Source organism: Microcaecilia unicolor, chromosome 7 (assembly GCF_901765095.1).
Source record: "Microcaecilia unicolor chromosome 7, aMicUni1.1, whole genome shotgun sequence".
In the NCBI taxonomy this organism is placed as follows: Eukaryota; Metazoa; Chordata; class Amphibia; order Gymnophiona; family Siphonopidae; genus Microcaecilia; species Microcaecilia unicolor.
This window is the reverse complement of record NC_044037.1, coordinates 10,668,252-10,695,494: the sequence shown is the minus strand read 5'-3', so window position 1 is coordinate 10,695,494 and position 27,243 is coordinate 10,668,252. Positions and strand designations below refer to the sequence as shown.

At 44.8% G+C, this 27,243-nt stretch overlaps 1 protein-coding gene across 1 annotated transcript in view; it reads right to left on the bottom strand.

The window, feature by feature from the left end:
- LOC115474358 (rho GTPase-activating protein 20-like) overlaps positions 1-12,058 on the bottom strand; it is an 89,436-nt gene extending 77,378 nt beyond the window's left edge. Inside the window, exons 1-2 of the mRNA XM_030209803.1 lie at positions 11,960-12,058; positions 5,533-5,615 (exon numbers count right to left, since the gene is read on the bottom strand). Coding sequence (XP_030065663.1) covers positions 5,533-5,615; positions 11,960-12,058 — 182 coding nt within the window. The remainder of the gene's footprint in view (positions 1-5,532; positions 5,616-11,959) is intronic.
- Positions 12,059-27,243: the final 15,185 nt, after the last annotated feature.

The following is a 27,243-nucleotide window of genomic DNA, read 5'->3' as shown; positions in this document are numbered from 1 at the left end:
CTTGCATTAGTATTCTATAATGGAATCTTGGTACCAAGGTCCCGTTGCAGAACTGGCCCTCAGTATGTGCCAGTTGGGCAGCAGAATTGGCACAAGCCGAGCCCGTCCTTTTTCTAGAATTCTGCCCTAAAGTTGTTGCATAGAGATGATTAATTTATTTTTAAAGATGACGAGGTCCTTCTACAAAGGCACGCTAGCGTTTTTAGCGCATGCTAAAAATAAGCACATGCTAAACATCAGAGATGCCCATATATTTATTATTATTATTAGCATTTGTATAGCGCTACCAGACGCACGCAGCGCTGAACACCTGACACAGAGAGACAGTCCCTGCTCAATAGAGCTTATATTTCTATGGTGACAAAAAAGGTGACAACTTGTCTCCAATATTGAGAACTTAGTAAAAGCTAAGTATCACTATGAAATCCTTATATGGATATAGTATATATATATATTTGTTACATTTGTACCCCGCACTTTCCCACTCATGGCAGGTTCAATGTGGCTTTGGAGGGTTAAGTGACTTGCCCAGAGTCACAAGGAGCTGCCTGTGCCTGAAGTGGGAATCGAACTCAGTTCCTCAGGACCAAAGTCCACCACCCTAACCACTAGGCCACTCCTCCACTGTTGCTACTATTTGAGATTCTACATGGAATGTTGCTATTCCACTAGCAACATTCCATGTAGAAGTCGGCCCTTGCAGTTCACCAATGTGGCCACGCAGGCTTCTGCGAGTCTGACGTCCTGCACGTATGTGCAGGATGTCAGACTCACAGAAACAGAAGCCTGCGCAGCCTTCTAAATGGAATAGCAACATTCCATGTAGAATCTCCAATAGTATCTGTTTTATTTTTGTTACATTTGTACCCTGCGCTTTCCCACTCATGGCAGGCTCAACGCGGCTTACATGGGGCAATGGAGGGTTAAGTGACTTGCCCAGAGTCACAAGGAGCTGCCTGTGCCTGAAGTGGGAATCGAACTCAGTTCCTCAGGACCAAAGTCCACCACCCTAACGACTAGGACACTCCTCCACTGTTGCTACTATTTGAGATTCTCCATGTAGAAGTTGGCCCTTGCAGATCAGCAATGTGGTCGCGCAGGCTTCTGCTTCTGTGAGTCTGACGTCCTGCACGTACGTGCAGGACGTCAGACTCACAGAAACAGAAGTCTGTGCAGCCTTGTACATGGAATGTTGCTAGTGGAATAGCAACATTCCATGTAGAATCTCCAATAGTAGCAACATTCCATGTAGAATCTCCAATAGTATCTATTTTATTTTTGTTACATTTGTACCCTGCGCTTTCCCACTCATGGCAGGCTCAATGCGGCTTACATGGGGCAATGGAGGGTTAAGTGACTTGCCCAGAGTCACAAGGAGCTGCCTGTGCCTGAAGTGGGAATCAAACTCAGTTTCTCAGTTCCCCAGGACCAAAGACCACCACCCTAACCACTAGGCCACTCCTCCTTTGAAAAAAAATTGAAAGTAAAAGGCTGAAAATGCTAAAGAGTACTAAAACATGATAAGCATAAAGAGTTACATCTCAGGATTGATGAGGATTGCGATACTACTCTTGAAAGAAACGCTGGTTTGAGAGATCCTACTACTTGACTCAATTGACCTTTTGAATGTTTGCGGTTAATATGATGAAGCAGAGCGTATTTTGAATTAAGTGACTGTGAGCTCCCTTCAATTGTAATAATATTTGGTGCCTTTTGTATATTCATGTATTTCTATGATCATCTCTAGCGTTTAGTGTGCACTAAAAACCACTAGCGGCCCTTTGTAAAAGACCCCCGGAACGCCTCTTCCCCTATCATACAAGCACTATTCCAAGAGACACCCTGGGTCAGCGCTTGGCCACGTCAGGAAAGGGAAAAAACAGCAGACCTTTGGAAAAGTCCCAGGGCATCTCCAAACCAGGAAGAGCTTATCTACCATATCACCTCTTCCAGGCTTCCACAGCACAATACCGTGTTTCCCCGAAAATAAGACACTGTCTTATATTACGTTTTGCCCCCCAAAATGTGCTAGGTCTTATTTTCAGGGGCTGTCTTATTTTTCGGGGAAACATCGGGGTTGGATAGGGGTTGGCCCGTCTGCCCTCCGTCGCTCCCGGAACTAACCTTAAACGCCTCCTTTCACCTTCGCAGCAAGCAGCAGCAGGGCAGGCCACTCCTTCCTTCCGTGTCCCGCCCTCGCCTGACGTAACGTCCGCCAGGGCGGGGCACGGAAGGAAGGAGAGGTCTGCCCTGCTGCTGCTTGCTGCAAAGGTGAAAGGAGGCGTTTAAGGTTAGTTCCGGGAGCGACAGAGGGTGGGTGGAGGGGGGGCCCGGCGACCTCGGTTGTGGGGGCGGCCTTGTCCGGCTCTCGGCGGCCCTGCTTTCAAACAAAAATTTGCTAGGTCTTACTTTCGGGGGAGGCCTTATATCTACCAGTTCAGGAAAACCTCTACTAGGTCTTATTTTCGGGGGATGTCTTACTTTCGGGGAAACAGGGGTAGGAAGAGACTAATGGAGAAACCTGAGGCAGATAAAGTTAAATAAGACAGCGAAAGATGAATTAACCACCTGCTGACAAGACGGGGGAGGGAAATGAACCAATTGAGTTGACTGACCTGATCTAGAGATGCCAGATGTTTGAGTCCGGCCGATCTCAGCCGAGGCAGACACCCTCTGCTTGGTGTTTTCCAAGGCACTACTGCCTATCCTTGCCTGATGAGGAATGGAATTCCTCTTTGCTTCCATCCTTACACATATATTTTATACATTTATTTATGTATTTATATAACTTTTACATATTGTCTAGCTTTAGTTCTAGTTCTGGTGGGTCTTCAGATCTTAGGGCATTACAAAGGATGTCTCACATTGTAGCTTGGAGAAGAGACGACTGAGGGGAGAGATGATAGAGGACTAAAGAATGTTGAGTGGAGTGGGTAGACATGAATCGCTTGTTTAGTCTTTCCAAAAGTATTAGGACTAGGGAGCACGTAATGAAGCTACTAAGTAGCAAATTTAAAACAAACCAGAGAAATTATTTCTTCACTCAATGACTAATTAAACTCTGGATTTCGTAGCCAGAGAATGTGGTAAAAGCAGTTAGCTTTGCAGGGTTTAAAAAAAAAAGGTTTGGATAATTTCCTAAAAGAAAAGTCCATAAGCTATTATTAGGATGGGAAAATCCACTGCTTAGGATAAGCAGCACAAAATCTGTTTTACTGGGATCTTGCCAGGTACTTGTGATCTGCTTTTGGCCACTGTTGGAAACAGGACGCTGCACTTGATGGACCTTCGCGGTCTGTCCCATTATGATAATGCTAATGTTCTTATCTTACTCTTTACACCTAGGTTTTTTTTTCTCATGAAAAGATTCCTATTCTGGGCCAAAACTTGGACGAAACACTCCCTCTGGCTCTCCAAAGTCCAATTTAACTCTTCAGTGACCGTCACCCACTGAAAGAGATTCCAAGTGGGAATAAACTGTGTCATCAGACAGCCAGACTAGAAGAACCAAAGTCAGTTCAGGTGGTCACACTATTTGCTTTGAGGTCTGTTCCTGCTCTAAGATCTGTATTTCTTGCCCGTCACTGGTGTAGATGGTACTTCCTTGTTTTAGACCCACTTCTGCTTTGATCCTGAGCCTTGCTTAGATAGCAGCATCCAAGAACTGAATGTGTCAGCTTAATATCAGCAAACACGCAACCTGCAGGGAAGGGAGATGTATGTTCGCTTCCTCCTTTGCACCTCAGTCTACATTTGACCTCTACTGATGTGACGCAAGCTATTTGGTCTCCAAGAGTATCATCATGTTATACATATCACAAGATACACTGCCTTGCACGATTCCCTGTTTCAGATATTGCTGAAAATAGTTCAGATACTGAGGCCAGGAGCACCAGAAACATGGGAAATATTCTTATAAGTACATAAGTGTTGCCATACTGGGACAGATCGAAGGTCCATCAAGCCCAGTTTCCTGGTTCCAACAGTGGCCAATCCAGGTCACAAGTACCTGGCAAGATCCCAAAACAGTACAATACATTTTATGCTGCTTATGCAAAAAATAAGCAGTGGATTTTCCCAACTCCATTTTAATAATGGTTTATGGACTTTTCTTTTAGGAAGCTAGCCAAACCTTTTTTAAACCTCGCTAAGCTAACTGCTTACCACATTCTATGGCAATGAATTCCACAGTTTAATTACATGTTGAGTGAAGAAATATTTTCTCTGATTTGTTTGCAAAGACTTTCTCCATACAGGCCTACATGGACAAGAGTGGGAGATTTGGTCACAAGAAATGAGTGGAGATATTATAGAGATGTTTAAATACCTCCGTGACATAAATGTACAGAAGATGAGTCTCAATTTAAAGGAAACTCTGGCATGAGGGGGCATAGGATGAAGGTGAGAGAGAAGAGACTCAGGAGTAATCTGAGGAAATACTACATGTATATAATTGAAGCATTTCTCCTGTTCTGCCCCCAGTTCCTTGTGACCTTAGGCAAGTGATTTAACCCTCCATTGCCTCAGGCAGAAACTCTGGAGACAGGAAAATACCCACTATAGCCGAATGCAACTCACCTTGAGCTACAGTTACAACGGGGAAAGGTGGGAGCTAAATTCAGATACATAATAGACTTCCTGACTCTGTACGTCTAGCCCTGTCGTTAGCCATTTTCAAGTCCAAACTCAAACCCACCTCTTTACCACTGCTTTTGACTCCTAACTCACTTACCCTGTCCTTTATCCTCACCTCTTTATTCCCTTACCCTTAATTGTTCTGTCTGTTTAACTGTCTTATCTAGATTGTAAGCTCTTTGAGCAGGGACTGTCTTTTGTGTATGGTGTACAGCGCTGTGTATGCCTTGTAGCACTATAGAAATGATAAGTAGATAGATAGATAGATAGATAGATAGATAGATAGATAGAGCTGGGTGGATGAGGGACAGGGAGATATGCATGGAGACAGGAGGGTGACAAAGCAGTACAATTTTATTTATTTATTTCTTTGTAGCATTTGTATCCCACATTTCCCCACCAATTTGCAGGCTCAATGTGGCTTACATTTGCCGTAACGGCGGTTGCCATTTCCGGGTAACAGAATTATGGTTTATAATAGGCTAGAAAAACCCAGATCTTTGTTAAGTCCTGTCTGGTGGGTGTCAAAATATTTGGATCTGGATCCAGAAACCAGGCCAATGATATCCTTAACTCAAACCAACTCAAGAGTGGAGAGTTCACAGACCACCTATGAATCCCAAGATTATTTCAAAATTCTACAGTTTCTGGCCTAGTGGTTCCTTCTTTCTCGTTTTTCTTCCAGCCGCTAGAAACTGGCACATGCAGGCCGTCTTGAGAACTGTTGAAAGTGGTGCAAGAGGTACTGGGGGATGCTCTAAACACCGCAACCAACATTTAAAAGAAATGCCAGCTGCTGCTGAGTTAAAATATTGACCTGAGTATATTTGAATTCAGCAAAAAAAAAAAAGAAAATGATAAGCAATGAGCCAGTGAGATTGAAAGAACCGCCCTTACCTCGAGTGGGCTTTGGATTTGGCGAGAGCTTTGGTGATGGCCGAAGGAGTTGAGCATCTTTGCTGGACAGTGGTCTTCATCTTCTGTGGGAGAAAAGTGGCAATCATTAAGACTTTTACAGTAAGCTGGGTGCTTAATTTATCTGTAGATGCTTACAAGAGTGAGAGACCTTAGTTACCTGGGCATCAGCCCTTGTCTTCTCTTCTGGGAGTTAGTAATAACATGAAACAACCAATTAACTTGGCACAGATAAAGGGGTCCTCTGCGTTCACCTCCCCAGGTCAAAGCTCTTGCCCCCTCCCCTTTGCTTAGGTGTCTGGCTCTCTCTGCTTCCCTCCCCCAAGGTTCAGCATCTGTAGCTCCCCTTCCTCCTTCACCTCCAACCCTGACCCCCGTGATCTGGCATCTCTGTCTCCCTACCTCCACTGGTCCAGTGTCTCTCCCCTTCCCCATGTGCCCCAGCATAAATCCCTCTTTCTCCTCTCTTTTCCTGTCAGCACTATGCCTTCTGGCTCCCCCACCTCCCGCGGTCCGTCACTTCCCGCAATCTGTCTCCCCCCCCTGCGGTCCATCTTCCCCCCTGTGGTCCACCTCTCCCTCGCCCCCCCGCAGTCCGTCTCCCCCTGCCCCTCGCTTCAAACCCTCAGCTCCTTCCGCAGCAGTTCTGAGCTTTAAAAACAAAAACAGCTACCAGTACAGCGCCACCTTGTGGAACACTGAAAGCCAGGCTCTGCCGGAACCTCCCCCATAGCAGCAGGAATTGCCGTCACAGGGGGAGGTTCCGGCAGAGCCTGGCTGGCTGTTCTGGCAGCTCTTTTTTCTTTTTAGAGCTCAGAACCGCTGCGGGAAAGTCACGGATTTGAAGCAGGGGAGGGGGGAGAGAGGAGCGGGCTGCGAGAGGTGGGGGGAGCCAGAAGGGATAGTGCTGACAGGAAAAGAGAAAAGAGAGAAGAAAGAAGGACTTATGCTGGGGCACCTGGGGAAGGCGAAAATGAGGGATGCACCCGGTCCAGCAGCGTCCCCCCTCGCCTCCCCCCCAAACTATACCCATGCAGAGAAGGGTGACCAAAATGAGTAAGAGGATGGACCAATTCTCATATGAGGAAAGGCTTAAGAGGTTAGTGCTGTTCAGCTTAGAGAACAGATGGCTGAGGGGAGATATGATAAGAGGTCTATAATATTTATTTATTTGTATCATTTATACCCCCTCTTTCCCGCTCGATAGCAGGTTCAGTGCGGCTTACAATGTATGGGTACAAAGTATCACAAAGATAACATCGTTGTATAGAGTAGAACAAGAGGAAGAGATGTGGGTGGCAAGATTGAAGTATGGGTAATATTAGTGGTGTGATTTGGATCGTAAATTAAGTTGGGTCGTTAGGATAGGCTTGTTTGAAGAGGTAAGTTTTCAGCAGCTTTCGGAATGGTAGGTGTTTGTTGGTTGTTCGGATGTGTCTTCGTATGGCGTTCCAGAGTTGGCTGCCTATAACGGAGAAATTGGATGCGTAGTAGGTTTTGTATTTGAGACCTCTGCAATTGGGGAGGTGTAATATACTAAGTGGAGTAGAATGGGTAAATGTGAATCGATTGTTTACTCTTTCATAAAGTACAAAGACTAGGGGGACACACCATTAAGTCACTAAGTAATACATTTAAAACAAATCGGAGAAAATATCCATCTGCTATTTAAAGCAATGTAACTGGACAGGAGAGGCTGCTAGGTCGAATCACTAGAGACCACGTAAGTGTTGATATTCTGCAGCTGTTAACCAGACGATGCCACTGAATATGCCCACAAAACTCCCCTCCACTGATCGGTTAGTGCCAGGCTGGTCTATGGGCGGAGCATGGGAACAGCCATATTCAGACCTCTAACCGGTTAAGTAACGGCTAAAGTTAGGATAGCAAAAAGGCTGGTGCTCGGTTAACTTTCATATTTCAACATCAACTTTTTTATTTATTTATTTATTTATTTGCAGCATTTGTATCCCACATTTTCCCACACACAAGCAGGCTCAATGTGGCTTACAAGTCAATAAGAAATAGGGTCAGGTAAGGGAGGGGTACATGTGTAAAATAAGGTACAAAATAATAAGGAATAAAATGGTCCTTTGAGGCAATTTAATGTAGAGTCTATTGTAGGGTAGGCCTTACACAATGGATAGGTCTTTAAAGAGCGCCTAAAGTCTTGATGATCATGCAGCGTTTTCACACAGTTCGGTAATGCATTCCACATCTGCGTTCCTAAGTAGGAGAAATTAGACACGTAGGTGGTTTTGTATTTAAGACCAATACAACTGGGATAATGAAGATTCATATAATTACGAGATGATCTGTTTCTGTTCCATATTTCTTTACGGGTGCCCCTCTCCCAAGATCTTAATCCCTCTTCCTCTCTCCCCTGATATAAAGAAGGTCCCCTCACTCCAGAGCTTCCTTTCAGTTGAAAGAGACCCATCTCCTACGCATTTATGCCACACAGGTATTTAAATTGTTGCTTCCCATGGCTGAATTCTATCCATTTATGTTGCTACTCAGTACTTGATCACTGACCCTACAACAGGGGTTCTCACACCAGTCCTCAGGCCACACCTAGCCAGTCAGCTTTTCATGATACCCCCAAAGAATGGAGGTAATACATGCAAATTTATCTCATGCATATTCATTGGGGGCATCCTGAAAACCTGACTGGCTAGGACTGGGTTGAGATATCCTGCCCTAGGGCAGTGCTCAGCTTCCTATAGAATAAAGGTTGTTGGTATGGCCAGACGGAATGGACACTTGCCTGGGGAACCAGGTTGGGGGGGGGGGGGGGGAGGAAGAGGCAACAGGAAAAGTAAGGCAAGTGGGTTGAGTCCCTTCCCCTAGATGTATGTGAATGCGGTCTGAGCTGGTCAAAGTGGAGGTGACCGCAGGAGCCAAAGGGAAGGAGATGCTGATGTCAACATGGCTTAATCAGAAAAGCCAGAATGGATTTAGAAAACAAGGTTATTTCTTACTAATCTATTAAAATGTTTCGAATGTGAGAATAAGCCTGCTGGTAAAAGTTAACCAGTTAATGCTGTACATTTGGATTTTCAGAAGACATTTCATAAAGTCCCCCATGACTCCTTAGGAAATTAAAAAGTCATAGGAAGCGAACAGTAGGACTAAATGCTCAGTTTTCCCAATGGAAAGGGGTAAATGGTGGAGGGCTGCAGAATCTGTGCAGGGATGGGTGTTAACATATTCCTTAATATCTGGAATTGATCAAATTTGCTGATGACACAAAAATATTCAACATATTTAAAAACAAGCAGACTGTGAGGAACAGCAGAAGGACTTTGCCAGACTGGAGAACCGACTATCTGAATGGCAAAAGAAATTTAATGTGGCGAAGTGCAAAGTGATATATAGAATGAAAAACAATCCTGTCTACAGGTACACAATTCTGAGTTTCAACCTAATTAGATGAACTCGAAAGAACAACAGTAAACCATAGCAAGGTTTCATATTAAGCCACCACCAGGAAAAAGATTTTGGGGCCCTTGTGAATAATATTTTGAAATCTTTAGCTCAATGTGAGCGGCAGTCGAGCAAACATGTAAGGAATTATTTAGACATGGCGGCCTGCGAGCGCTCTGGTGGCTGTTGCACTCAATCCCTCAGCTTCTTTTCTCCGCCCCTTGCTCCAGGCCTGAGCCAATGACACAGCCACTGCATCATTGGGGATTCACTTGATGATTGGAGCGAGGTTGAGAAGGGGGCAGAGCATATCCTCAGTGGCAGTGGGGCACGATTTAAATGATTGCCAGGGCCCGAGCCAGTTCTCTTCGGTACCTGACAGCATTTTTTGATCCCACCCATCCCCCAACATCGATGTTCTTTTGTTCTGACTATTAATGAGTAGAGGACAGTTGAATGATGTTAGAGAGCCACCTCTATTGTTCATTGTTGTATTGCTTTGGCAGGACATGTTAGGTCCTCACTCCTGCTCATTAGAATTAGGCAATTTATGTTTGATAGCACCCCAGTTACTTCTATACAGTGTCAAACTTGTCACAGCTGCGGATGCACCCAAGCCTAGAAAAAACCCGGATGAGCAGGAGCAGCTAAAGAAATAGTGTTCAATCGAATGTGGTGAGGAACTGGACATCTACTGGAAAAGATGTACCACCCGCCGGAGGTGGTGGAGATGAAAACGGTAACAGAATTCAAAAATGCGTGGGATAAACATAAAGGAATCATGTTCAGAAGGAAGGGATCCTCAGAAGCTTAGACGAGATTGGGTGGCAGAGCCGGTGGTGGGGGCGGGGCTAGTGCTGTGCCCTGAAAATGGCAGATACAAATCAAGAGGGAGGTGTGCTACCAGCCTTGCAAGTGACAGAGCTGGTGGAAGTGCTGTTAAAGGAAAGACCCCTGATGCAGGCGTTTGTACGCCGAAACACGGCCCGTGTCGGGTATTCATCATTAATAAAGGATTGCATTTTTCTCATTCCTGAAGGCCCAGTGTTTACTTTTTCTGTTTGTTTGGTTGCTTTTGTATGCTGTTTTCCCTCTGTTTTGTGACTAGATACAAATCAAGGTCAGGTATACACATAAAGTAGCACATATGAGCTTATCTTGTTGGGCAGACTGGATGGACCGTACAGGTCTTTCGCTGCCGTCATCTACTATGTTACTACCTAGCTGTGGCTCTGGGGACTTGGGGAAGATGGGAACACCAAAGGTTTTTTTTTTTCCTTCCTCCCTCTCTCCTCACATTCAATACGACAACTTGGGCTCTGGACCCTTACCCCTCTCCCAGTCCACATGCAATCATCATTCCTAGGTTCCTCCATTAAGTTCCCTAATGTCTATTAGTTTCTCTTTGGGGCAGGAACTGGTTTTCCACATCAGTAATTTATACTGAAGCCCCCGGATTAGGGTGCTCTGTAAATGCTGACATAATAGTAAAGGAATTGGTGGGGGGACCCTCTGTTGTTAGAAGCTGGGAGGTGCAGTCTGTCGGGGTCGGGTTTATTATTTTAGCTGCAGATGAAGGACACCATTGAGTACATTTTGTGCTGATCTAATGCGATTGCTCCTGGTGTGCTTAAATGAATCAGAATGTGCATGAGATCTGTGCTTGCACACAGGACAATATCGCTTTCAGCCCTCGTTATAGAAAGGGGGGATTGCTAAAAATAACATTGGTGTAACCTTATTTGTTTAGAAAAGGAACACTTGAAGGGAACATCTGGATTCTCAAGAGATGACCTGATGGGACAGAAATGCCCTTAAGAAGGGAAAATGGAAGCAAGTTAAAGTTATCTCAAAAAAAGTTGCAACGCTGGGGATTAATAAATGAGACGATATTTAGTTCTTAGAAGGGAAAACCTCAGCACATCTCTGGGGGGATTAATGACTCTAATACTCCATATACTGGGTTTGATACCTGAATTGCAGCCAAGCTAACTTCCATTGACCTCGTATGATATGGTACATCGTTAGGACTTTCCACAACCCTGGTGATGTCACTGGGACTAGACAACAGTCAGAATCTGAACCTAACACTGGCTTTGGGGGCTCCGCACTTTTGGTGGGGTTCATCCTCTCACAAAGGAAGTATTCCCCCTCTTTCCATTCTCTCCCTTCAAAAAAGCTTCTGAACCTCAGCGGATTTTAATGGTAGATTAGGATCCGTCCTTTTCCTCGCCTCTAAATTTCGAGTGCCGGCAGATGTATGTGTCGTGAAGGCAGGCAGATGTTTCCTTGCAACGTTTGCAACCTGCAGCGTAGCTCCTGTGGTATTTTACCACTCTCCCGTCTTCTTATCTTCACATCCTCTACCTCGCTTATCCAATTATGTGACATGAGATTCTTGTATTGACACATAAAGCCTTACATTTACTGACTCCATCATACTTAGCTAATCTTATTATAGCATACTCTCCCATACGGACACTTCGATCCCTTACAGATAATAGATTAGTAATTCCGTCACCCCAAAAGGCTAGGTGGGAGTCCACAAGAACTTCAGCTTTCTTTTTTCTAGCCCCTTCACTCTGGAACTGTCTTTCCAAAAATTATTAGAAGAGAAGAGTCTTATACTCATTTCCGTAAGCTCCTGAAAACATATTTGTTTCAAAATACGTTCGATAATAATCTGGGATGAAAGGGAAAAAAACAGACAGAATGAATACGTTTTAATAAGTAATATGCTTAATTATATTTTTGGCATGGATGGTTGTTTATTGTCTATATATTTTTAGTATGAATGTCAGTGTTTTGCGGTGCTTTCCTATCAAATTAATGGATTTTTTTATGTTTTTTAATATAAATTTTAGTTTTTATGATGTAAACCGTTGTTTTGCGAATGCAATAAGAAACGGTATAGTAAATAAATAAACGATAAACAATAAACGATACCTAGGTGACATCATGGCATTGTCATTTAGATGCATACCTGTTTCTCTTCTCTGTCTCCTGGCGTCGCATTTAAAGACAGCAGTGCTATGTAAGATTCTCGGGCAGGTGTTTGTAAGCTTGCACCCTTCTCCTCCATTGCTAACTCCAGACTCCGTTCCTTTTATCTTGCTGCACCATATGCCTGGAATAGACTTGCTGAGCCGGTACGTCAAGCTCCAAATCTAAGCTAAAAGCCCACCTTTTTGATGCTGCTTTTAACTCCTAACCCTTACTCACTTGTTCAGAACCCTTATTTTATCATCCTCACTTTAATATTCCCTTATCCCTTATTTGTCCTGTTTGTCTGGCCTAATTAGATTGTAAGCTCTGTCGAGCAGGGACTGTCTTCATGTTCAAGTGTACAGCGCTGCATACATCTAGTAGCACTTTAGAAATGATAAGTAGTAGTAGTAGTAGAGGCGTCTCTTTTATCCCTCATCCACTTTTTCTACAGTATCTGACTTTTCATTTATCTGAGCATCTGTCAGTCCCTTTTACATCAGATAATTGAGACTCTACTGTATTGAGATCTTTAAGTCTGTCCCATAAGCTTTATGATGAAGACCACTGACCATTGCAGTAGCCACCCTCTGGACCAACTCCATCCTGTTTATATCTTTCTGCAGGTGGGAGCTCCAAAATTGGTTCCATATCCTGTCTGGATCAACTATAAAATCTTATGCTTCATCAAATGGCAGATTGATGGGCAAATCACATTGTTGTCAGAGTACAAGGGAGGAAGAAAAGTGACCTAGAAGGCTTCTCTTCCCTCAACAGTCTCTAAACTCCAGCTACGAGCAGTATACGTCAGTTTGCTGTGTAGGTGTTAAAGCACTGCCACAGGCTGCGGAAAAGATAAGTCAAAAACGAAAGAACTCCCCCTCCGAAGGGACACCACCTTGTAAGTGGTGGAGGGGCTTCCGTGTTTCAATGACTCAGAGGGCTATGCTGAAGGGTTACCCATATCAGACAGGCCTCTGAGGAGAAACCAGACAAAGAGTGTCCCAAATTAGGGAGAAGGGAAAGATGGTGACCTGAAACTCGTACACTCAACGGCCCAGCTGTACTTTGAAGTTCAGTTTTTGTTCACTTGAAATTTCCTCTCTGCATTGCAGTTGCCTTAACAGAGGAAGGGGACAATGGGGGGTCAACTGCCGATGACCAGCGTTTTGTCCCCTGTGCAGCAAGTGTGGGACCGCTGTGTGACGAGCTGCCCATAGATGACTGGGTTGATGAGTCCTTTGATTAGCGTCGAAAAAGGAGCGTCGATGCTCTTGGACCTGGAAACAACTTCATCACTCAAAAATCATTTAACCACCATGCCCAAAGGAGTGGTGGAGTGAGTCAGGAGTGTATGCTGAAACGGAAGTCGTTTACAGCTGAACCCGTGTCGGCGGTGCTACTCCTAAACCCTTAAGAGTTATCAACTTGGAGTTTTTGGCTCCCGTGGAGGTTGCATTGAATGTCATCTGGAGGGTGCTCCAGGACCTTGCGGTGGTAGAGAATGACTTTGCTTCAGATATAGTCTTGTTAATGAGCCACATGGATAATCTAATCGAATCCTTTGAGAATATACAGCAAATGAAGTTCTACTGAAGTGGGAAACGGTTAAGATTTGAAAATGATAAAAGACCAGAAAAATTTGAACAAAATGAATATTGTTACAGATGATTAATATCGAGATTGTTGTTTTCCCAGAGTTCCGGGTATGACTCCTAATGTTTTTTTTTCCTCTGAAATGATTCCTCTTAATATATTAATTCAAAAGGAGTGAAGCCTGTGAAACTGGGATTACTTTAATCAGCGGGAATTGGATTGGAGATTCAAGGGTTTGTATTGTTAAACAATTTCTGGTTTTAAAAGGGGAAAAAAATGAAATCAGGTGTATTACTTTCACTAATATTGGACAATAAGTATGTTTCCAATGAAATTGATGGACTATGCACCGTTATGGTCTTCAAGAAACCAACTAGATGATCAATGTGGAATAATGATTTAGATAAATAATAACCGGGGATAATCGGGTTAATACCACGTTTTCTTTGTTTGCTGTTGCTTAAATTGATCTCCTTGTCTTGTTTCACTCTCCCTATTTATTTTGTGGTCTAAGAAAGAGAAAGATTGTATAAAATCCATTTATCTTGTTGAGATTGTTTTCTTCTAATATTGGTTTAATGTACAATCATCTCTGTTTTACTGTTTTGCAAGTGATCCTTGTAAAATGAAAAAATTATAAATAAATGATTAAAAAAAAAAAAAAAAGAAAGAACTCCAGGCAAAAATACCACCCCAGACTAGAGTCTGCAAGTTGAACTGACCTGTAGTTCTCTGACTGAGGATCCTGTCTGCGGCTACTGTACACCTAGGGGTGTATCTTTTGGACAGCGCTGCTGCCAGCCAGGGACAGAGCTGGGTGGTTCGAACTAGGCCCGTAGCCTGTAAGTCTTGAACTGCTGGGTGACTCCTTATTCCGTTTTGCTTTGAGACAAGCTGATCTGTATATTTATTTATTTATTGGGATTTACTAACCGCCTTTATGAAGAGATTCATTCAAGGCGGTGTACACAGTTTAACACAAAACTTATAATTTTGTTAACTGCATAACAATAGTAAAATAACCAAGAATAAACATAAATACAATAAATGAGATAAACTTGAAAACAGTAAATTGAAACCTAATAATAGAGCTACTGTGAAACAGTATCAAAAGCAACGGTGTAGCCAGACCTCGATGTCGAGGGGGGTCCAGAGCCCAAAGTGGAGGGGCACATTTCGGCCCGCCTCCTCACATACCTTGGCTGGTGGGGGTCCTAAACCAAAGCTGAAGCCTTGGTTTAGGGTTGGTCTCCGCCGCATTGCCTGCCCGGCTCTTCCCCTCGCATCGCATGCACGCTCGTTTTAATGGCACACTCGTTTCACTAAAACGAGCATGCACACGACGTAAGGGGAAGAGCAGGGCAGGCAATGTGGCGGAGACCAGTGCTGGACAAACGTTACAGCTGTCGGGGGTTGGGGACCCCCACCAGCCATACCAGGGGCCCCAGAGCCAATATGGGGGGAGGGCAGGCCCCTGTGACCCTCGTAGCTATGCCACTGATCAAAAATATACACATTTAACAGCACTGGAATTCAAATACCAGAGAGATAATACAATGTTTAGCATAATACTAATGATACACCTAATAAGCAGCATTAGAACATTCAACTAACATAGATATGATGCTAAAGATTTTCTACAATATGGCTTACCATATGGCTGAGGGACCAAGAGCAGATATATGATGGGAACAAGATGAGTGGTACCAGAGTCAGATTGGGATAGTTTGATTGTTATCTAAAATCAAGGCAAGTTCTTTGTATAGTTAAGCAAGAGATAAAGAACTGGTCTAAGTTACAGTGTGTATTATTTATGTATTTATATGTTACATTTGTACCCCGCACTTTCCTACTCATAGCAGGTTCAATGCGGCTTACGTAGTAGTAGGATTACAAAGTATAATGCAGAGAAAAACAGGCTAAGTTTAGCAGAGTAATGGGGATGTGTAGATAGGTAATATTATAAGAGAGAGTGCATGTAACTTTCTCTGAAGGAACAACAGGTCTGGCTGCTCTGGACTCTGCTCTGTTCTGCAGGCTGCTTTCCTTTTGTTTTCCTGTATAATGAAACATGCCAAGTTTGTTGGTTCAGAGACTGATGTCTTTTCAGGCCTTCCAATGAAACTATTTTGTTAGATTGAAATTTCAGGTGTTGGTTGTTTTTGGATGTGTGTATTTTCCCAGGCTAGCTGTCCAAACTGTGGATCGGAACCCCAAATGGGGTCATAAAACTTGCTTTTGGGGGTCACAATCTAGGTGGGCTTTCCATAGGTGCATCATTATTCTGCACCTCCAGGGGGGGGGGGGGGTCACACAGGGGTCCTTTTACAAAGGTGCACTGAAAAGTGGCTTGCGGTAGTGTAGGTGTGGGTTTGGGGCGCGCGCAGAATCATTTTTCAGCGCGCCTGAAAAAAAGGCCTCTTTTTTATTTCCCCCCAAAATGGACGTGCGGCAAAATCAAAATTGCCGCGCATCCATTTTGGATCTCTGACCTTACAACCAGCCATAGACCTAGCGGTAAAGAATTTGGGTGGTAATGCCACTTGGCGTGCATCCGCTACGCGCTCCCCAAAATAAAAATTATTTTTCAGATGCGCATAGTGGACGTGTGTTAAAAATGAAATTACTGCAAGAGCAGGCAGAAAGTCTATTTTGGCGCGTGTTGGGCCTACGTGGCTTAGTAAAAGGGGCCCACAATTTTATTTGGCCGCAAAAAGATTGGGAAGCACTGACCTAGGTCATCCTTTCTGGCACCCTTTGTCCAAATGGCTAGCCACCCCCCCCCCCCCCCCCCCCCCCCCCCCCCCGGTTCCACTACCACATTCCTTCTCTTGGCCCTGCTCTCTGTGCCACCCTTACTCACATGCAGTCTCATCTGTGTACTCATAGCCACCCCCTCTCTTCTGTTGTGGTATCATTCACTGCTTCCTGCAGCCAACCGGGAAGGAGAAGTTGAACTTCCCTACAACCCAAGCTGCGGAGGCAGTGGAAAATTTTGTGAGTAAAAATGCTCAGGCAGCTGATTTGCATATTTTCACAGACGGGTGCATTTCAGTGAATTTGCTAAATTGCATTCTACACAGAGTCGCACCAGTTGTTTTGCATAAATAATAAGATGCACAGGTGCCCAATGGTTTTCATAAAGGAGCCTCAAATGTGATTTCATAGAGGGTAAAAAAAAAAAAGATTTGATTCATTTTCAGATCCTTGTCATTTTTTCTCAAATTTTCAGGTATTTTTCAGTTCGTTTCAGAAATTAATGTGTGTGAAAATTGAAAGCTGCACATTCTTTAATCTAGAGGGTTTATGCATGTAAAGTCAATTCAGTATACATGTTTGATGCACATAAAACTTTTTGAACTGGAAATGAAAACCCACTGTGCGTCCCTGTCATCCATGTGCTGAAAATGCCAGTAACAGCCCTTGCGAAGAGTGAGGTGTCACTTTTCTGATGATTCTTGTAGATTTTCGAGGTTCATTTCACATATTTACGTAAATAAACCTTTTAAAACCTGTTTGAGCTTTTTTAATGTCCATACATTGACTGCAAACATGTTAATTCATTAAATTGATTTTGCACAAACTTTTTTAAAAGACATAAATGATCATTTAATCGAAGGCACGTCTGCACAAAGTTTAGCTAGTAGTTTTTATCTTTGAAGCTGTGAGGCTTTAGCCAGTGCAATTTTTCTAGCAAAAAAGGTGCCGGTACTCAAATGCCAGGCCACCCTCCAGGGGTGGGGTGATCACTGAGGGACTCACTCCACAATAGCCAGGCCCCCTGCAACCAGTCACAGAATCTATGACAAGGTAGAATTGGTGTGTAGAGCCTGAGCTCTTTCATTAAAACTTAGGGTCCATGGGTCAATTTTAGCAGACAATGGAAAAGGTGCCAGTACTCAGTACCCCCAAGTACCCCCTCAAAAAAAGCCCTTCTAAAGAGTGACAAGATTCCATGCAGAATCTCAAACAGCAGCAACATTCCAAGTAGAACCCCAAAGAATAGCAAGATTCTGGAATCCTAAAGAGCAGCGTGTTTTTTTCTAGCGAAAAAGGTGCCGGTACTCAAATGCTAGGCTACCCTTCAGGGGTGGGGTGATCACTGAGGGACTCACTCCACAATAGCCAGGCCCCCTGCAACCAGTCACAGAATCTATGACAAGGTAGAATTGGTGTGTAGAGCCTGAGCTCTTTCATTAAAACTTAGGGTCCATGGGTCAATTTTAGCAGACAATGGAAAAGGTGCCAGTACTCAGTACCCCCAAGTACCCCCTCAAAAAAGCCCTTCTAAAGAGTGACAAGATTCCATGCAGAATCTCAAACAGCAGCAACATTCCAAGTAGAACCCCAAAGAATAGCAAGATTCTGGAATCCTAAAGAGCAGCGTGTTTTTTTCTAGCGAAAAAGGTGCCGGTACTCAAATGCTAGGCTACCCTTCAGGGGTGGGGTGATCACTGAGGGACTCACTCCACAATAGCCAGGCCCCCTGCAACCAGTCACAGAATCTATGACAAGGTAGAATTGGTGTGTAGAGCCTGAGCTCTTTCATTAAAACTTAGGGTCCATGGGTCAATTTTAGCAGACAATGGAAAAGGTGCCAGTACTCAGTACCCCCAAGTACCCCCTCAAAAAAAGCCATTCTAAAGAGTGACAAGATTCCATGCAGAATCTCAAACAGCAGCAACATTCCAAGTAGAACCCCAAAGAATAGCAAGATTCTGGAATCCTAAAGAGCAGCGTGTTTTTTTCTAGCGAAAAAGGTGCCGGTACTCAAATGCTAGGCTACCCTTCAGGGGTGGGGTGATCACTGAGGGACTCACTCCACAATAGCCAGGCCCCCTGCAACCAGTCACAGAATCTATGACAAGGTAGAATTGGTGTGTAGAGCCTGAGCTCTTTCATTAAAACTTAGGGTCCATGGGTCAATTTTAGCAGACAATGGAAAAGGTGCCAGTACTCAGTACCCCCAAGTACCCCCTCAAAAAAAGCCCTTCTAAAGAGTGACAAGATTCCATGCAGAATCTCAAACAGCAGCAACATTCCAAGTAGAACCCCAAAGAATAGCAAGATTCTGGAATCCTAAAGAGCAGCGTGTTTTTTTCTAGCGAAAAAGGTGCCGGTACTCAAATGCTAGGCTACCCTTCAGGGGTGGGGTGATCACTGAGGGACTCACTCCACAATAGCCAGGCCCCCTGCAACCAGTCACAGAATCTATGACAAGGTAGAATTGGTGTGTAGAGCCTGAGCTCTTTCATTAAAACTTAGGGTCCATGGGTCAATTTTAGCAGACAATGGAAAAGGTGCCAGTACTCAGTACCCCCAAGTACCCCCTCAAAAAAAGCCATTCTAAAGAGTGACAAGATTCCATGCAGAATCTCAAACAGCAGCAACATTCCAAGTAGAACCCCAAAGAATAGCAAGATTCTGGAATCCTAAAGAGCAGCGTGTTTTTTTCTAGCGAAAAAGGTGCCGGTACTCAAATGCTAGGCTACCCTTCAGGGGTGGGGTGATCACTGAGGGACTCACTCCACAATAGCCAGGCCCCCTGCAACCAGTCACAGAATCTATGACAAGGTAGAATTGGTGTGTAGAGCCTGAGCTCTTTCATTAAAACTTAGGGTCCATGGGTCAATTTTAGCAGACAATGGAAAAGGTGCCAGTACTCAGTACCCCCAAGTACCCCCTCAAAAAAAGCCCTTCTAAAGAGTGACAAGATTCCATGCAGAATCTCAAACAGCAGCAACATTCCAAGTAGAACCCCAAAGAATAGCAAGATTCTGGAATCCTAAAGAGCAGCGTGTTTTTTTCTAGCGAAAAAGGTGCCGGTACTCAAATGCTAGGCTACCCTTCAGGGGTGGGGTGATCACTGAGGGACTCACTCCACAATAGCCAGGCCCCCTGCAACCAGTCACAGAATCTATGACAAGGTAGAATTGGTGTGTAGAGCCTGAGCTCTTTCATTAAAACTTAGGGTCCATGGGTCAATTTTAGCAGACAATGGAAAAGGTGCCAGTACTCAGTACCCCCAAGTACCCCCTCAAAAAAAGCCCTTCTAAAGAGTGACAAGATTCCATGCAGAATCTCAAACAGCAGCAACATTCCAAGTAGAACCCCAAAGAATAGCAAGATTCTGGAATCCTAAAGAGCAGCGTGTTTTTTTCTAGCGAAAAAGGTGCCGGTACTCAAATGCTAGGCTACCCTTCAGGGGTGGGGTGATCACTGAGGGACTCACTCCACAATAGCCAGGCCCCCTGCAACCAGTCACAGAATCTATGACAAGGTAGAATTGGTGTGTAGAGCCTGAGCTCTTTCATTAAAACTTAGGGTCCATGGGTCAATTTTAGCAGACAATGGAAAAGGTGCCAGTACTCAGTACCCCCAAGTACCCCCTCAAAAAAAGCCATTCTAAAGAGTGACAAGATTCCATGCAGAATCTCAAACAGCAGCAACATTCCAAGTAGAACCCCAAAGAATAGCAAGATTCTGGAATCCTAAAGAGCAGCGTGTTTTTTTCTAGCGAAAAAGGTGCCGGTACTCAAATGCTAGGCTACCCTTCAGGGGTGGGGTGATCACTGAGGGACTCACTCCACAATAGCCAGGCCCCCTGCAACCAGTCACAGAATCTATGACAAGGTAGAATTGGTGTGTAGAGCCTGAGCTCTTTCATTAAAACTTAGGGTCCATGGGTCAATTTTAGCAGACAATGGAAAAGGTGCCAGTACTCAGTACCCCCAAGTACCCCCTCAAAAAAGCCCTTCTAAAGAGTGACAAGATTCCATGCAGAATCTCAAACAGCAGCAACATTCCAAGTAGAACCCCAAAGAATAGCAAGATTCTGGAATCCTAAAGAGCAGCGTGTTTTTTTCTAGCGAAAAAGGTGCCGGTACTCAAATGCTAGGCTACCCTTCAGGGGTGGGGTGATCACTGAGGGACTCACTCCACAATAGCCAGGCCCCCTGCAACCAGTCACAGAATCTATGACAAGGTAGAATTGGTGTGTAGAGCCTGAGCTCTTTCATTAAAACTTAGGGTCCATGGGTCAATTTTAGCAGACAATGGAAAAGGTGCCAGTACTCAGTACCCCCAAGTACCCCCTCAAAAAAAGCCCTTCTAAAGAGTGACAAGATTCCATGCAGAATCTCAAACAGCAGCAACATTCCAAGTAGAACCCCAAAGAATAGCAAGATTCTGGAATCCTAAAGAGCAGCGTGTTTTTTTCTAGCGAAAAAGGTGCCGGTACTCAAATGCTAGGCTACCCTTCAGGGGTGGGGTGATCACTGAGGGACTCACTCCACAATAGCCAGGCCCCCTGCAACCAGTCACAGAATCTATGACAAGGTAGAATTGGTGTGTAGAGCCTGAGCTCTTTCATTAAAACTTAGGGTCCATGGGTCAATTTTAGCAGACAATGGAAAAGGTGCCAGTACTCAGTACCCCCAAGTACCCCCTCAAAAAAAGCCATTCTAAAGAGTGACAAGATTCCATGCAGAATCTCAAACAGCAGCAACATTCCAAGTAGAACCCCAAAGAATAGCAAGATTCTGGAATCCTAAAGAGCAGCGTGTTTTTTTCTAGCGAAAAAGGTGCCGGTACTCAAATGCTAGGCTACCCTTCAGGGGTGGGTGATCACTGAGGGACTCACTCCACAATAGCCAGGCCCCCTGCAACCAGTCACAGAATCTATGACAAGGTAGAATTGGTGTGTAGAGCCTGAGCTCTTTCATTAAAACTTAGGGTCCATGGGTCAATTTTAGCAGACAATGGAAAAGGTGCCAGTACTCAGTACCCCCAAGTACCCCCTCAAAAAAAGCCCTTCTAAAGAGTGACAAGATTCCATGCAGAATCTCAAACAGCAGCAACATTCCAAGTAGAACCCCAAAGAATAGCAAGATTCTGGAATCCTAAAGAGCAGCGTGTTTTTTTCTAGCGAAAAAGGTGCCGGTACTCAAATGCTAGGCTACCCTTCAGGGGTGGGGTGATCACTGAGGGACTCACTCCACAATAGCCAGGCCCCCTGCAACCAGTCACAGAATCTATGACAAGGTAGAATTGGTGTGTAGAGCCTGAGCTCTTTCATTAAAACTTAGGGTCCATGGGTCAATTTTAGCAGACAATGGAAAAGGTGCCAGTACTCAGTACCCCCAAGTACCCCCTCAAAAAAAGCCCTTCTAAAGAGTGACAAGATTCCATGCAGAATCTCAAACAGCAGCAACATTCCAAGTAGAACCCCAAAGAATAGCAAGATTCTGGAATCCTAAAGAGCAGCGTGTTTTTTCTAGCGAAAAAGGTGCCGGTACTCAAATGCTAGGCTACCCTTCAGGGGTGGGGTGATCACTGAGGGACTCACTCCACAATAGCCAGGCCCCCTGCAACCAGTCACAGAATCTATGACAAGGTAGAATTGGTGTGTAGAGCCTGAGCTCTTTCATTAAAACTTAGGGTCCATGGGTCAATTTTAGCAGACAATGGAAAAGGTGCCAGTACTCAGTACCCCCAAGTACCCCCTCAAAAAAAGCCATTCTAAAGAGTGACAAGATTCCATGCAGAATCTCAAACAGCAGCAACATTCCAAGTAGAACCCCAAAGAATAGCAAGATTCTGGAATCCTAAAGAGCAGCGTGTTTTTTTCTAGCGAAAAAGGTGCCGGTACTCAAATGCTAGGCTACCCTTCAGGGGTGGGGTGATCACTGAGGGACTCACTCCACAATAGCCAGGCCCCCTGCAACCAGTCACAGAATCTATGACAAGGTAGAATTGGTGTGTAGAGCCTGAGCTCTTTCATTAAAACTTAGGGTCCATGGGTCAATTTTAGCAGACAATGGAAAAGGTGCCAGTACTCAGTACCCCCAAGTACCCCCTCAAAAAAAGCCCTTCTAAAGAGTGACAAGATTCCATGCAGAATCTCAAACAGCAGCAACATTCCAAGTAGAACCCCAAAGAATAGCAAGATTCTGGAATCCTAAAGAGCAGCGTGTTTTTTTCTAGCGAAAAAGGTGCCGGTACTCAAATGCTAGGCTACCCTTCAGGGGTGGGGTGATCACTGAGGGACTCACTCCACAATAGCCAGGCCCCCTGCAACCAGTCACAGAATCTATGACAAGGTAGAATTGGTGTGTAGAGCCTGAGCTCTTTCATTAAAACTTAGGGTCCATGGGTCAATTTTAGCAGACAATGGAAAAGGTGCCAGTACTCAGTACCCCCAAGTACCCCCTCAAAAAAAGCCCTTCTAAAGAGTGACAAGATTCCATGCAGAATCTCAAACAGCAGCAACATTCCAAGTAGAACCCCAAAGAATAGCAAGATTCTGGAATCCTAAAGAGCAGCGTGTTTTTTTCTAGCGAAAAAGGTGCCGGTACTCAAATGCTAGGCTACCCTTCAGGGGTGGGGTGATCACTGAGGGACTCACTCCACAATAGCCAGGCCCCCTGCAACCAGTCACAGAATCTATGACAAGGTAGAATTGGTGTGTAGAGCCTGAGCTCTTTCATTAAAACTTAGGGTCCATGGGTCAATTTTAGCAGACAATGGAAAAGGTGCCAGTACTCAGTACCCCCAAGTACCCCCTCAAAAAAAGCCATTCTAAAGAGTGACAAGATTCCATGCAGAATCTCAAACAGCAGCAACATTCCAAGTAGAACCCCAAAGAATAGCAAGATTCTGGAATCCTAAAGAGCAGCGTGTTTTTTTCTAGCGAAAAAGGTGCCGGTACTCAAATGCTAGGCTACCCTTCAGGGGTGGGGTGATCACTGAGGGACTCACTCCACAATAGCCAGGCCCCCTGCAACCAGTCACAGAATCTATGACAAGGTAGAATTGGTGTGTAGAGCCTGAGCTCTTTCATTAAAACTTAGGGTCCATGGGTCAATTTTAGCAGACAATGGAAAAGGTGCCAGTACTCAGTACCCCCAAGTACCCCCTCAAAAAAAGCCCTTCTAAAGAGTGACAAGATTCCATGCAGAATCTCAAACAGCAGCAACATTCCAAGTAGAACCCCAAAGAATAGCAAGATTCTGGAATCCTAAAGAGCAGCGTGTTTTTTTCTAGCGAAAAAGGTGCCGGTACTCAAATGCTAGGCTACCCTTCAGGGGTGGGGTGATCACTGAGGGACTCACTCCACAATAGCCAGGCCCCCTGCAACCAGTCACAGAATCTATGACAAGGTAGAATTGGTGTGTAGAGCCTGAGCTCTTTCATTAAAACTTAGGGTCCATGGGTCAATTTTAGCAGACAATGGAAAAGGTGCCAGTACTCAGTACCCCCAAGTACCCCCTCAAAAAAAGCCCTTCTAAAGAGTGACAAGATTCCATGCAGAATCTCAAACAGCAGCAACATTCCAAGTAGAACCCCAAAGAATAGCAAGATTCTGGAATCCTAAAGAGCAGCGTGTTTTTTTCTAGCGAAAAAGGTGCCGGTACTCAAATGCTAGGCTACCCTTCAGGGGTGGGGTGATCACTGAGGGACTCACTCCACAATAGCCAGGCCCCCTGCAACCAGTCACAGAATCTATGACAAGGTAGAATTGGTGTGTAGAGCCTGAGCTCTTTCATTAAAACTTAGGGTCCATGGGTCAATTTTAGCAGACAATGGAAAAGGTGCCAGTACTCAGTACCCCCAAGTACCCCCTCAAAAAAAGCCCTTCTAAAGAGTGACAAGATTCCATGCAGAATCTCAAACAGCAGCAACATTCCAAGTAGAACCCCAAAGAATAGCAAGATTCTGGAATCCTAAAGAGCAGCGTGTTTTTTTCTAGCGAAAAAGGTGCCGGTACTCAAATGCTAGGCTACCCTTCAGGGGTGGGGTGATCACTGAGGGACTCACTCCACAATAGCCAGGCCCCCTGCAACCAGTCACAGAATCTATGACAAGGTAGAATTGGTGTGTAGAGCCTGAGCTCTTTCATTAAAACTTAGGGTCCATGGGTCAATTTTAGCAGACAATGGAAAAGGTGCCAGTACTCAGTACCCCCAAGTACCCCCTCAAAAAAAGCCATTCTAAAGAGTGACAAGATTCCATGCAGAATCTCAAACAGCAGCAACATTCCAAGTAGAACCCCAAAGAATAGCAAGATTCTGGAATCCTAAAGAGCAGCGTGTTTTTTTCTAGCGAAAAAGGTGCCGGTACTCAAATGCTAGGCTACCCTTCAGGGGTGGGGTGATCACTGAGGGACTCACTCCACAATAGCCAGGCCCCCTGCAACCAGTCACAGAATCTATGACAAGGTAGAATTGGTGTGTAGAGCCTGAGCTCTTTCATTAAAACTTAGGGTCCATGGGTCAATTTTAGCAGACAATGGAAAAGGTGCCAGTACTCAGTACCCCCAAGTACCCCCTCAAAAAAAGCCCTTCTAAAGAGTGACAAGATTCCATGCAGAATCTCAAACAGCAGCAACATTCCAAGTAGAACCCCAAAGAATAGCAAGATTCTGGAATCCTAAAGAGCAGCGTGTTTTTTTCTAGCGAAAAAGGTGCCGGTACTCAAATGCTAGGCTACCCTTCAGGGGTGGGGTGATCACTGAGGGACTCACTCCACAATAGCCAGGCCCCCTGCAACCAGTCACAGAATCTATGACAAGGTAGAATTGGTGTGTAGAGCCTGAGCTCTTTCATTAAAACTTAGGGTCCATGGGTCAATTTTAGCAGACAATGGAAAAGGTGCCAGTACTCAGTACCCCCAAGTACCCCCTCAAAAAAAGCCATTCTAAAGAGTGACAAGATTCCATGCAGAATCTCAAACAGCAGCAACATTCCAAGTAGAACCCCAAAGAATAGCAAGATTCTGGAATCCTAAAGAGCAGCGTGTTTTTTTCTAGCGAAAAAGGTGCCGGTACTCAAATGCTAGGCTACCCTTCAGGGGTGGGGTGATCACTGAGGGACTCACTCCACAATAGCCAGGCCCCCTGCAACCAGTCACAGAATCTATGACAAGGTAGAATTGGTGTGTAGAGCCTGAGCTCTTTCATTAAAACTTAGGGTCCATGGGTCAATTTTAGCAGACAATGGAAAAGGTGCCAGTACTCAGTACCCCCAAGTACCCCCTCAAAAAAAGCCCTTCTAAAGAGTGACAAGATTCCATGCAGAATCTCAAACAGCAGCAACATTCCAAGTAGAACCCCAAAGAATAGCAAGATTCTGGAATCCTAAAGAGCAGCGTGTTTTTTTCTAGCGAAAAAGGTGCCGGTACTCAAATGCTAGGCTACCCTTCAGGGGTGGGGTGATCACTGAGGGACTCACTCCACAATAGCCAGGCCCCCTGCAACCAGTCACAGAATCTATGACAAGGTAGAATTGGTGTGTAGAGCCTGAGCTCTTTCATTAAAACTTAGGGTCCATGGGTCAATTTTAGCAGACAATGGAAAAGGTGCCAGTACTCAGTACCCCCAAGTACCCCCTCAAAAAAAGCCCTTCTAAAGAGTGACAAGATTCCATGCAGAATCTCAAACAGCAGCAACATTCCAAGTAGAACCCCAAAGAATAGCAAGATTCTGGAATCCTAAAGAGCAGCGTGTTTTTTTCTAGCGAAAAAGGTGCCGGTACTCAAATGCTAGGCTACCCTTCAGGGGTGGGGTGATCACTGAGGGACTCACTCCACAATAGCCAGGCCCCCTGCAACCAGTCACAGAATCTATGACAAGGTAGAATTGGTGTGTAGAGCCTGAGCTCTTTCATTAAAACTTAGGGTCCATGGGTCAATTTTAGCAGACAATGGAAAAGGTGCCAGTACTCAGTACCCCCAAGTACCCCCTCAAAAAAAGCCCTTCTAAAGAGTGACAAGATTCCATGCAGAATCTCAAACAGCAGCAACATTCCAAGTAGAACCCCAAAGAATAGCAAGATTCTGGAATCCTAAAGAGCAGCGTGTTTTTTTCTAGCGAAAAAGGTGCCGGTACTCAAATGCTAGGCTACCCTTCAGGGGTGGGGTGATCACTGAGGGACTCACTCCACAATAGCCAGGCCCCCTGCAACCAGTCACAGAATCTATGACAAGGTAGAATTGGTGTGTAGAGCCTGAGCTCTTTCATTAAAACTTAGGGTCCATGGGTCAATTTTAGCAGACAATGGAAAAGGTGCCAGTACTCAGTACCCCCAAGTACCCCCTCAAAAAAAGCCATTCTAAAGAGTGACAAGATTCCATGCAGAATCTCAAACAGCAGCAACATTCCAAGTAGAACCCCAAAGAATAGCAAGATTCTGGAATCCTAAAGAGCAGCGTGTTTTTTTCTAGCGAAAAAGGTGCCGGTACTCAAATGCTAGGCTACCCTTCAGGGGTGGGGTGATCACTGAGGGACTCACTCCACAATAGCCAGGCCCCCTGCAACCAGTCACAGAATCTATGACAAGGTAGAATTGGTGTGTAGAGCCTGAGCTCTTTCATTAAAACTTAGGGTCCATGGGTCAATTTTAGCAGACAATGGAAAAGGTGCCAGTACTCAGTACCCCCAGTACCCCCTCAAAAAAAGCCCTTCTAAAGAGTGACAAGATTCCATGCAGAATCTCAAACAGCAGCAACATTCCAAGTAGAACCCCAAAGAATAGCAAGATTCTGGAATCCTAAAGAGCAGCGTGTTTTTTTCTAGCGAAAAAGGTGCCGGTACTCAAATGCTAGGCTACCCTTCAGGGGTGGGGTGATCACTGAGGGACTCACTCCACAATAGCCAGGCCCCCTGCAACCAGTCACAGAATCTATGAC